At 40.0% G+C, this 13,081-nt stretch overlaps 1 protein-coding gene across 6 annotated transcripts in view; it reads right to left on the bottom strand.

Moving 5' to 3' along the window:
• LOC101159411 (multidrug resistance-associated protein 4-like) overlaps positions 1-4,563 on the bottom strand; it is a 142,385-nt gene extending 137,822 nt beyond the window's left edge. For 5 of the 6 annotated variants that reach the window (XM_023963383.1, XM_023963382.1, XM_023963387.1 and 2 more), the window contains exons 1-2: positions 4,334-4,562; positions 1,232-1,342 (exon numbers count right to left, since the gene is read on the bottom strand). In XM_023963383.1, the coding sequence (XP_023819151.1) occupies positions 1,232-1,342; positions 4,334-4,398 (176 nt within the window). In that variant the 5' untranslated portion in view covers positions 4,399-4,562. Of the gene's footprint in view, positions 1-1,231; positions 1,343-4,333 lie in introns of all 6 variants that reach the window. The other variant, XM_023963389.1, reaches the window with a different exon arrangement.
• Positions 4,564-13,081: the final 8,518 nt, after the last annotated feature.

Below are 13,081 nucleotides of genomic sequence, written 5' to 3'. Positions count from 1 at the left end.
TTAGTAACTTTTATTATCTAATGAGAATAAAAAAAAGAAAAGATACCCATAATCCTTTACTGTCTGCAACAACAAACATTAAAAAATGAAATAAAACGGATTGATGAGATGATAAATACAAAAAGCATCCTTAAAAACTAAAATATTAAACATGTCCAACAGTTCTGAGACGTTTTATAGATAAAAGATCAAAAGGAAAACAAATGTTGTTTTTTAACTACTTAACTAAAAAATGTCCATCATTTGGAAAATAATTTCCAGGGAAACAAAGAATTTCCCATTTCTTCATTTACTTCATACATTACGGCCAATTATAAAGAATTCGGATTTTCTAAAACATCATATAAGAAGAGCATCATTGATAATTACATGCAACTCAACAATAAAAAGACTGATATATGTTCTCATACCATGGTCCGGGTGAATACTCGATTCTGATTGGCTGCTGGGTGTACATTAAAAAGTGATAAACCACAGTGATAACCCCACGGTGAAAAAAGAAGTTCCGGTCATCTAGCTTAAATGTTTCGTATCACTACGCTGGCTTCTTTAAAACGACCTTTTGCTTCATCATTTGGACAAAAACAAGCGGTAAGATGTGAACTTTCTCTCTGAACTGACGCTTTATTCAACCCATCAGACGTGGAAATAGTCCGCTTTTTGTGAGAAAAGCAATCCAAATCGGAAAAAAAAAACAAGAATTAAGGACTAAAAACTGGTTAATATGTATTGTTTTTGTAAGTGACCATGGAATGAGCGGGTTAATGGCCTTCGAAGTGTGCATTATTCCTTTTTAACGTGCTTGAACTTTAACGTGCTTGAAGAAAAACTTTTAACGTGCTTTAACGCACGCCGTGGAAGCCTGAACGTGGTACAGGCTTCCACGGCGTGCGTTAAAAAGTAATAATGCACACTTCGTCGGCCATTAACTCTTACTTAAAAGCCTAAAGAAGCTATTCAATTTTTTACATATCTTCCTTTGGGAAGTAATAAAAACTTTAAACGTTATCGATTTAAAAGAAGTGTTGACATGAACTGAACAAAGGCATAACTAAAAAGATCTCTTTCATTAAAAATCAACAAAAAGCTGGTTTTAAACAGTAAAACAAATGCAAAAATTACTTCAAAAGAAATTTAATTTGTGGATTTTTTTACATAAATTGGATATCAAATAATAGAATTTTTTTTTCTTCTAGCCCAGAACAACACGAAGTCTGTTGAATTCTGGTACCTCTGTAGCTCCTCTCCCAGGTGATCCGACCGGTCCTCTGGAAGCACTTCGAACATGTCATCTTCATCTAGCCTGCGCTTGGATCCGATACGGAACAGAGGGTTCAGCCACCTGAGGAAGAGGAGCAGTAGAGATCAACAGAGCTGCGTTCAGAAGGCCGCGACACCATGTGGACAGCTTCAGTCATAGGATAGAGAAAAAACAACAAGAAAAATAGGCAGAAAATTCCAGCTGAGACCACAAAAGTCCCAGAGATTATCCTCCATGTCTTTGCAGTCCTTTCAATTCTCCTTTTAAAGCACAGAGGGAGAACAAACCGGCAACTTACCACAAATAAATGTATCATACGGAGCCCGCCGGCTGCCAGTGGTTAAAAAGAAAAAAAAAATCGGATAAACCGTGCGCACGGATTAGTAAACAGTGGGCACAGTTTACTAAATGGTGCACACGGATTAATTCAATTGTGCTCGTACTGTTGCACAATCGTGCGCGCACGCACATTCATTGCATGTGCATGTTACTGAGCAGAGCAGATGGACTCTTAGCTTCGTGTTTGCAGAGATGTGAGGGTGCTTTGGTACACAGTGTGCGCAACGAAGGAGTTGCTGGTTGTGTTCGTTGGTCTGCGACTAATGATGATGTCACACTATCTGATTGGCTGTACGTCGGTCCGATGACGTCTACGATAGTGATTGGTCTGGATAAATCCATAGAGGAAGAGAAGTCTTGATGTAAACAGGCCAAGTTCCAATCGACACAGAGATGGTCTTCTAAACGGGCTTTTATTATTGTTATGATTTTTACAAAGTGCGTGTTCGCTTGTAGTTTTTTAAATCTGTGTGCCCAGGGCTTTTTTTTTTCTGAACTGACACGAAAGAAGGGTTAGGATTCAGTTAATAGGTTAATACAACATACATGCTAACAACATTAGCCGTGCTAAGAAGAGATTTAGCCGTGGATCAACTTAAACTGGAATAACCATCAGCCTTTGCTTTGTCTGGGCCTGAATGGTAACACAAATTCTCATGATTGTGTGCACGGTTTGTCAGGACTGTTCCCCCAAAAGCCGCCTCCGCCCGTCCCAATGCCCGTCCTCGGTCCGGAGATACAAATCTCCCGGGACCTTGGTTCTTTTTCTGAGTTCGAACAGGGGAACGGACTGCGGTCTGAAGTCTCCTTCGTTGCGCACACTGTACCAAAGCACCCTCACATCCCTGCAAACACGAAGCTAAGAATCCATCAGCTCTGCTCAGAAACATGCGCATGCAATGAATGTGCGTGCGCGCACGATTGCGCAACAGTATGAGCACAATTGAATTAATCCGTGCGCACAATTTAGTAAACTATGCCCACAGTTTACTAATCCGTACACATAGTTTACTAAATGGTGCACACGGATTAGTAAACCGTGAGTATGGTTTACTAATCCGTGAGCACAGATTAGTAATCCGTGCGCACAGTTCAGATTTCTTTTCTTTTCAACCACTGGCACCCGACGGGCTCCGTAGTATCAAGACCAATTTACAAATTTCAACATGGCTCAGGAGGTCCAGAGCAAAGACGAAGAACAGCTTTGAGTGATTTTTGTAGGCGTAAAACCTTTAGAAAATATCAATTTGGCAGTTTTACTGAACCACTCAGTTCATGAAATGTTGCAAAGAACATGTATAAACACATGTTCATAGGCGGGAGGTGGTGAGGCATCAGCTGTTAGGAAGAAAAAAATAAGGATATTGGTTTTAGATTCTCTGCCTGGAATCAGGAAAATAAACGAAATTAAAGCTCTAGATAAATAACTAAAAGGAATATTTACATCGTTGAGAGTGACCTCAAACCAAGCGGTAAAAGTAAAGGGTTTTTTTTGCTCCTTTCAAAGAAAGGTGTAGGAAGGTATCTATCCTTTATAGACACCAAAAAGTAATATATAAAATAATATAATAAATAATTAGAAAATAAATGTTGTGCCTTGTGTTTTACAGGCTTAACGGTAAAAGATTTTGGGGAAAACAACTTTAGCTACATCAGATTATATTTGATTACTTTTTTTTTTGTAACAGACCAATTTGTTTAACAAGTCAATTAAAAAAAAGAATATTCTTTTCTTTTCCTGCCTGACTTCATAGATTTTACACTATAATTAAGATGCACTTTTCTTTAAATGAGTACTTTTTTTTTACTTTTACTCTAGTTATTCTTTTTTTATTTGAGATTTGTGGTTCAAAAACTATTAATTTGTCAACTTGTAAAAAATTTAATTTGTCAAATTACTTTTTGTAGGATTAGCTATAACTTTTGTTGGCTACTAAAATATTCAAATTATTTCACAAGTTAAAATAATTTAATTCAAACGTTCTTTTCAGTGTTTGGAAAAGTATCTAGTATTTTTAAATAATTATATAATTAATGTAATTGTATTGAAGTACTTTTATTTTACTTATTTACTTAAGTGCCAGTCTGTCCATGACTTCTCTCTTTTAGGAATATTCCCTGGACTCCATGTACACTTCCGACCAATGTAACCTACATGAACTGCTGAAACAATTGAATTTCCCCAACGTGGGATCATAAAGAATATCTTATCTTATTTTATAAATAACTTTTTATGCCTTAGTTTGTTCAGTTTATATTGATCAGCTGTTGTGTAGAAATGTCTTTCCTTTAAACTTTTTATGCTAACATATTTATTTTTAAAACCTGCTAACGTTTTGTTTCAATGAATGGAAACACTTTGGAGAAGTTTTTTCTTTTTTTTTACAACTGAAAATTAGATAACAAATTGTTTTTGAGTGCTTTTATTTTGAAGTAAAGCCTGATTTACTGAAGTGCCGGTTACTAATTTCTGAACTCAGATGGAAAAGTTTACCTTTGATGTTTTTTCACAATGGTTTACCAAATAAACAACTACGCCAACTTGACTAAAACAACTAGTTAAAGTGATAAGGAAGTACCGGTAATAGAACCGGCTGTCGCTCACTAGTGTAAACTGTACAGTTCAGTCCAGTGGTTTCAGTTCAAACTGAAAGAGAACAGGTTGTCACGCGACCCACACTTCTCTGTTTTTCCATTGTTTCAAACGCACGCGCTCAGTTTGCGTCAACTTACCAGAAAAATATCTTTGAGAAAATGTTGGCGGTTGCTGCCGGGTTGGTCTTGCCGAGTTTCTCCATGCCTCGCGGGGCTGACTGGCAGCTCGTCTCCCCGCCACCTAACACCGAGCCCCTGTGCCCCCTGTCCTCTCCTTTAAGAGCTGTAACTTCCAGCTCCGTGTTGTAACATCTTCGGAGCTACATGTGAGGAGGCGTTCTGTAGGTGCGTTACACAATTATGTGCGGCTTATTAGCAATAAGCTAAGGTGAAGTCACCTATAAGACCTGCCCCTCGAGACACCTGATTGGCTACAAAAATGAGAGGTCTCCTGCTATTGGACCTCTGCTTACGGCGGGTTAACGTGATTGGCCTATAAGTCATTTGAGTTTATTTTGTTGTTTTCGGACATCAAAGGACAATTTTAAGACATTTTTAGTAAATAGAAAAATAGCAAACAATAAAAGACATGTTTTTGACGTCATTTTAATATTCAATTTTGTTTAGTAGTGCTTTATTTTCTATGTTATTGCCACTCCTAATATTTTAATCCTTTGATCAGTGTTTAGAAAGCAACTTTGATCTAAAATGAATCTATATTCCAATTATTACTATTTGTTAATGTACTTTTATTAATATATAAACAGTTCAGCCTGGTGGTTTAATGGTGTGGGGAATATTTGCTTTGCACGCTTTAGCCTCGTTTCCACTGAGCGGTCCGGTCTGGTCCAGTCCAGTCCAGTTTTTTGAGCCTTTTTTATTATAAAATGGACCCATTAAGATGGAAAAAATCCAATAATTTTTGGTCCCAGTTGGTTGTGGGTCCATAGAAAGTATAACAGATCGGTTAGGGCAGAGCTACTGTTGAAAGCCGATGATTGACAAAAGAAAGCCCCAAGAAAGTGGCTGCATTTCTCTTCTCTATGTTTAAAATCCTTGTTTCATTATTATTGGTTTCATGAAGCAACCCTACAACTTTTCTTAAAATGTTTTTCCTCTTTTCTTTTTTTTTCTTCTTCCATTTTTACATGTTAACGTTAACTACAAGAGAAATTTCAATTTTTTCTCTCTTATATAGTTATAGGCTCCTGTTGTGGCTAGGCCTTTTTTTTTTTGCTTAGTCATGCTTACTCAAAGTGATTCATAAATCCAGGAGAAAAAGTGGAATGTGACTTATGATAGAGAATCCGTTATTCACCTCAACTAGTACAAACCTGAAGCTCTGTAAAACAACGTGTTTTGCAATCAAAGCTCCCTTCCGTGCAAATATTTTGCTTGCCGGCTCTGGTCCTTCTCAGAGGGGAGTTGCAGTAGAATCAAAGAGGAAACTCCATAAACAAACTACAACCCTTGGATGATAGATGCCCTTTGACTTCCCACAGGTGCTTCCTGTACTGACATGAAAGGCACATGAGAGCCGGCAGACGTCTACATCTCTACGGCACTCCTTTTTCCAACAGTTAGTTTTTTTTCCTACAATTACAAAGAAAACCTGTCACGTGCAACGAAGGTACCCTATTCATTTACAGTCATTAAAATAACAAAGGAGAGTGGCTCTGGGCCTTTTCCTCTTGTTGACATTTAGTTTACAGTGACGGTGAGAAAGGAGATTATTTGCTTTCAACTGATATGAGCGCTACTTTACCATGTTCTTCAAGCATCAGCCTTTGTATTCGCCAAAATATTCAGCTACAATAAATCTGCAAGATTGAATGAACCGCAAAAAGTTTCCGTCTTTTATATTTTGCATTAAAACATTGTCCATCTGTTTTAGAATCAGATTAACAACAATGAGCGTGGTCTGTTAGGATGACCCCAAAAGTCAGAAAACTGGAAGTGAACGGATATTTCCTGATTAACTCTGGAAAGGGAGTCATCAGAAAATCTGGTCTTTCTGTTGTATTTCCACATATGGTTTTATTTGAAAAATGTACGTTTGCAACAAAGTAACTTTCCCAGTTCCTGTTACTGTCTTGATACATCTCATGACACAGCTGGTTATAGCGTTAGCCCTGCTAATGTGGGAGGTAGTAATGTGAAGGAGGAATTGTGGCAATAAGATTTCGACACCTCAAGCATTTCAAAAATGTGTAAATTAATTTACATTTCTGCGCTTTCCTCAATTAAAAGTTGAGTAGGGATTGTCTGCAACTTTGGTGATGCAAATGTATTCAGGGAAGATTTATAGGAACCCTGGTGGTAACACACAGATGCTAAAGTACTACCCTTTCAAGAGCATTTTTACCAGCCTTTTCCATGACGGTGTAATTGTTAGTTTCCCCAGAGGGAATCTCAGTAGTGGAAATGAGTGGATTGTGAAAGGGATGAGATTGAATGGCGTCAAACCTGTGTGATGCTGCAGTGATGTTTTATTTTTATTTTTAGAACATAAAAATAAACTTTTTATTGGAAAAAAGCTCAGGTTCAGACTTGCTTACCTGCCAAATCACTAAACTCATTTTATAACTCATCACAACTCATCAACATTGATCATGCAGGACAAATAGCGGTTTGCGTCCAGCCAGAATTATAAGACACAATCTTTTATATATTGGAATAATGATAATAATAATATTGGATTGGATTTACCTGTGCTTTTCCAGATGCTCAAAGCGCTTAATAGAGCTGTAGCTACAAAAAGTCTACTGCCCACACAGGGCATCCAGCCTACATCAGGTCTACAGCCTGCGCTGCGCAAGGGTTAGAGTGAAAATTGAGGATTCCTATTACTAAATAGAATCCTATACCATTAAGCACTGTTCTCAACAGTGGGTATAAGGTTGGTACTGAGATCAAGAACCTTAACTTTGGTCACAGGTTTAAAACTTAAATCTCTAAATACTCCAAACATCAGAAGCTTTAAGTTTTACTCAAAAATTAGAAGCTCCTAACTATGGACAGTTCAAGCGCTGTCAACACAATTATTTAGTAAGATTTCCAAAAACACTACTTTGCTGTTGAAGTGGACTTTGGAGCTTCAGTTTGCAGACAGGTGACTAAAACTTCTAGATTGCATACAAAAGGTGGTGTGGTCATTTGATTGACACACGAATGTGTAGTCTTTTAGGTCCACACTGAGCTCAATGGGCTTATTTATTCTGACGACATCATGGAAGTGTGGAGTGTAGAATATCTGGCCTGTGGCCTTGATTTCCAAAAGTCTTTTGGCTTTTTTTAGGCTGCAGTTTATGGGATTAGGTTTCATAATTATGATTTTTCATGTATTCAAATTATAAAACCAATCAATCAAAGTCATCTAGAAACACCTGAGTGGCAGATTAACAACACCTATTTCTGTTTGATGCAAGATTATGAAAGAATCGCTCAAAGAAACTAGATTACAGCTTGCTTCTTTCTTTTTAATGAAAAGGTGTAGATATCTGCTAGATGATCATGTGCATACAGCAAGATAACAACCTGGTCTAGCTACTGCTTTCTCATTAGTGGGTTTATGGGATTAGAACAGAACAGCAACTTTCTGAATGATCCTAGCAACGGCAGCTAGGCTTCATGTATCAAGAGATTTCACCCTCTGGGGCTTCCCTTTCACATCGGACAGTAAAACACCTGTGCTCTGCTTTCCTGGAAAGAGGCTCATGGGAAGGCTGGTTTTTATGGGTTCTGGGGGGCCCAGCTTGAAGCACCACGAGGAGTGATTAAATGTTTGCCGGAATTAAAAAAGCCCTTCCACGGGAAACACAGATTCGATGTAATCCTTGTTTGGATCTGGTGATAAAATTGACAATTTCTTCAACTGAAGTGCAGTTTTTACAACCAGATCAGAAGTCCTCTGAGTACAGGGTACATTGCTGAGTCATGGAGGGCTGATTACGTGTGTCGACATGTTTTATTTCTGCTTGTAAAAAAAAAGGAAACTGGACACGTTCTTTGTACTTTGTGTAACCACGACCCCCACCCACTGCTTAAAGTGTAATCTTGCTGTTAAAATGCAACCACTGTGTGTGGCATCAGCACTGACTGGCAAAAAAAATATAAAGTTATTCCAAAAAAGGACAAACAATCATTGAACAGTGTAATATTTTGGGCAGTTATGGTCAAAGTTTCCATTGTTAGGTTGCACTTAAACTAAATTAACAATTACTTGATTTTGTAAAATTAAAAACAAGTGATTTTTAAACATTGACTGTATGAGAAGTGGACTGAGTGACCCGTCCCCCCAATTAGTTCCAAAAATGACCATATCCGAATTAATTCCCCACCACTCCAGCTTCTCCTACATTTAAATAATAGTAGTGTCTTCAAATCCGGATGTTTCTACCACTCTGTGACGTCATGAGTAGTTGCCGGTGTAGGTCCCAAGACCATTCAGCCTCCAATACCGTCACACTACGGTAACCCCACTTGGACAAACTTCGTAGCGTCGAGATCTGCTCGGGCTCCACATATTTTCATTTCACGTTTCCTTTTATAACCTAAAATTATTTTCCCTCTTAAGTTGTGTCTGACATTATTCTTTGTAGTGTTTATAGAGAGATTTTGCCACAACCCACTTTGTAAAAAGATCTATAGCTAGTATATAGATAGTATTATCCAAGTATTCTATAGTTAGAATGAACCTCACGCTCTGATACGTCATCGGACCAACGGACAGCCAATTACATAATGTGACGTCAGCACCAGTTGAAGGACCCCGAACGGTTATTGCAGGCCGAATGCTTATGGTACCTACACCGGTTATCTACGTTAGCGCGTAGCTGCCAGTGCTCGGAAATTACAAATTGGTTTTATTAAAGTCATGCAAAAACTAAAGTTATTGTTCGCATTTAAATTTAAACTCCTGCTCTTCAAAGCACACCCACGAGAAGAAATGCGTCACTCCTCTGCGGACCACACTACACTACACACTTGTTTGTCCTTTTCATGGTTTTTATTTCAGTCAGACAACTCTTGCAGTAAGAAATATTTATTTGACATTTTTCCACATTCTTTAAGTTGGCATTCACATATTTTCGTTTGGCATAAGGCTCCGTTCAATTCCATAAAACTTCCATAAAATTTCCATAAAACTTTCGGGTAACAAAACCCCCAACACTAAAATCATCCAGAAGAAGAGAAAATGTGAATGTATAATCAGTGTGTAATAAAATGGGGTGTGTTTTCGGCAGCATTCCATTTTCATTTCATTTCCCAGTATGACTGCTATGTGTGACCCGGCACCATTGACCGTTTGGGCCGCCCCCGTTCGAGTACAGCGCCACGAAGGGAACATGCTATCTAGTGGATCTGCTATGTGTGACCCGGCACCATTGACCGTTTGGGCCGCCCCCGTTCGAGTACAGCGCCACGAAGGGAACATGCTATCTAGTGGATCTGCTATGTGTGACCCGGCACCATTGACCGTTTGGGCCGCCCCCGTTCGAGTACAGCGCCACGAAGGGAACATGCTAACTAGTGGATCTACTATGTGTGACCCGGCACCATTGACCGTTGGGCCGCCCCCGTTCGAGTACAGCGCCACGAAGGGAACATGCTATCTAGTGGATTTGCTATGTGTGACCCGGCACCATTGACCGTTGGGCCGCCCCCGTTCGAGTACAGCGCCACGAAGGGGACATGCTATCTAGTGGATCTGCTATGTGTGACCCGGCACCATTGACCGTTGGGCCGCCCCGTTCGAGTACAGCGCCACGAAGGGGACATGCTATCTAGTGGATCTGCTATGTGTGACCCGGCACCATTGACCGTAGGGTCGCTCCCGTTCGTGGAAACCACTAGAGGAACATACTATCTGAAAGAGAGAGGGAAAGAAATAAAAGGGGAGCCAACATAAAATTACTTATACGTGATCTTAGAACGTAAGCTCACTTCCGCAAAACGCTGTGCAGAACTATAATTTAAACCGCCAAACAACCCGTATGATACACTAACTTAACATCCAATCCAAAGCTTCCGATGGCGTATGACATGCTTAACAGCCATTATTGGAACTTCTATTAAACCAAGAACAAGTTTGATGGCCATAAACTCTTCCATTTTGGCAACTATATATACACGCGCTTAAGTAACATCCATTATTTTGAAGCTCCCAACGACAGTACCACGAACGAGCTTAATAGCCATAATTTTTCTCCATTTGGCATACCAATTATAAGCGCTCAAGGAACATCATATAATTGAGGTTCCATCTCAATATTAAGAACGAGTTCAACGCCCATATTTACTATGCTTCATTGGCATACTACAAACAAATGAGCTTAAGAACCAGATTCGAGCTCCGCGCATACTATGATACAACTTGGAGCAACCTAAATTTTTGAGGCTTCCACCTGGCTATAATTTTCTTTTAACATCTATAATTGAAGAATTCACATTCATTCTGCGGTTGACATTGATTAATTAATTCAGTCAGAAGTGTCATTGGAATGCAGAGGAGGTCCAACGCCCCGTCCCTTTCAGTGCAGCAATAGGTACGTCGAGCAGTCATCGTCGCAGCACCAGATCAAGGAATGCATGGGTGACATCATTTCCTGGAAACGGAGAAACTGATCGGGGCGTAGGGGTTCGCAGGCTCAGGATGCGATGCATAGATAAAAACAAAGCAGTATTAGTCTTGACAAGAATATATAAATAACCCAGAAACTGATCAGTTTCAAAATGATTGAGATAAATTAAATAACAGTGCTTTTCAAAAAACAAATCTGAGAAAGTGAAATTTAGTAGATAGTTAAGGTAAAGACCCATTGTGGATTTATCGCACCCTAGAAACCACCATAATTACAAATTCCAACAGTGAAATGATAGTGAAATATATGACCTGCACGAAATCTTAACACCAATTTTTTATATACTCCAATGATGAGAAAAGTAACCTTTGACAGGTTCAGAGGGACGCACCTTCAGGAGGCCATCGAGGAGTAGGAGTAGTAGATGGGAAGAGTAGCCAAGGAGATTTGTAGATGAGGAAGGTCAACATCCCACGTAGCAAAGGATTACAGCTCGGCTGGATTTGATGCCTTGTATTTGATATTAGTGGTTCTCAAATTTTTTCAATTAGCCAAGGGCGACTGGATACTGCAAAAGAGAACTTGAGAGCCATGAGGGATCATAGGTTTTGATAGTATTTGTGCTAGACTGAACCTTAAGCATTTAGAGGCGGAGTATAACAAGCCTCTAAATGGGGATGCATCTAGCAGAGTGTCATCTGCTTAAACAAGGCAGATGGAAGACTGACTTGTGGACACAAGATTTAACTCTTGAACTAAGCTTGAGAGCGCAAGTGATATATTTCCTACGGTCAGGGTAGAAGTTGCTCAAGGTGTTATTTAAACATTAACCAAGTCAACCGATGACACAATACTATCATTCAATATTGAATCAGCCTTAATATAATCTCCAAGGATGAAATAACCGGACGACCCCTTAAAAACCATCAGAGCTGTAGATTCCGGCGGCCGGACAAACACAAACCACTCTTCTTAAATCCTTTTCCCCCAAACCAGAAGGCGCAGACTCAGGAGAACAAGTGGAGGGAGCCTGAAGACACAACAGGTATCACAAAACCACTCCAGGCATAGAGAGGGAAAGATCAAACGCAAAACACGAAAATCCAGAACAGGAACACGTGGCCCAGGATCGAACTACCCAGAACAAGAACACAAGATGAACGGATGACCATAGGACCAAAGCTACAGCAAATGTCAGGTGGCCCGATCATTGACGAATCATATCCAACCAAAATTCGAAGAAATAACATGCTGCACAAAAGCTAGAGATGACATAATGGGGAGAGACAAGCATCAATGAACCACCCAAATCTATAGAAGAAAAATAAATCCGGACGGGTGGAGGACCATACATTATAGATAACGTGGAAACCCAATTTTGAAAATAAAGTTTTTCCACAGAGATTCAAAAGACCAGGGATACAGAGTAAAGTTGGCCACCAAGAAATAATCAATAACATGCAAAATGAAGGGCACCCATCGCCTACAAATATCCAGTACAGGGCGATAAAGTCGATTTTATGAGGACTGCCACGACAACGGAAAGGCAAACCGACAAACACCTCGAGCGCCAACTGAAGGCCAAGAGACGCCACTGAGAGGCATAGAGGCAGAACAGTGAGACCATCAGTGACAGTCATCCTCAGCCTTATATCGCGTTCGGAGGAAATTCGTGGAGACAGCATGGGGAGCTGAAGAAAACATATACCAATCCTGAAGGCGCATGGGGAACCAGGCCACTGATGCCCAGAAGATTAACTGCGAGGCGCTAGCAGGTCCAGATCAAGTCACGTCAACCTGAACACTTCCTAGGGGCCACCCTCAGTGGCAGCTTTGAAAACGATGCCCCGGAAGAATCCATCACATAGCCCCCACAAACCTCCAACCAACTAGAGAGAGAATAACAAATTAACTGTCCAGCCGAGAAAACAAGGCCGCGACGAGACTGACACACTCACCAATGTGGCCGACGCAAGTCCCTGAAGCCAGGGAATGACCCACTGGGGTACACAGAGCGGGGAAAAACAGGCGGAGCAGAACCAGATGCAGAACATGCGGGGCAATGAACGAGGATCGCAGAGTGAATAAAATGAGCCATAGACGCATAAGAGAGACCAATCATAGGGAAAAATGTCCACAGAGCAGAGACGGGTCCAAGAGACACTGATTCACATTCTAACTAACCAGCAGCTACAACAACGAAGAAAACAAACAGAAGAAACGCCATAATAAAGCCAGCATCAAATTAAAGACAATCAAGATTTACACACAGCTCCCAAAGAACAAAACAGCAATAGAAAAC

The sequence above is a fragment of the Oryzias latipes genome, chromosome 2 (genome assembly GCF_002234675.1).
Source record: "Oryzias latipes chromosome 2, ASM223467v1".
Classification (NCBI taxonomy): Eukaryota; Metazoa; Chordata; class Actinopteri; order Beloniformes; family Adrianichthyidae; genus Oryzias; species Oryzias latipes.
Note: the sequence above shows the minus strand (reverse complement) of the source record. Positions and strands in the feature narration are given on the sequence as shown.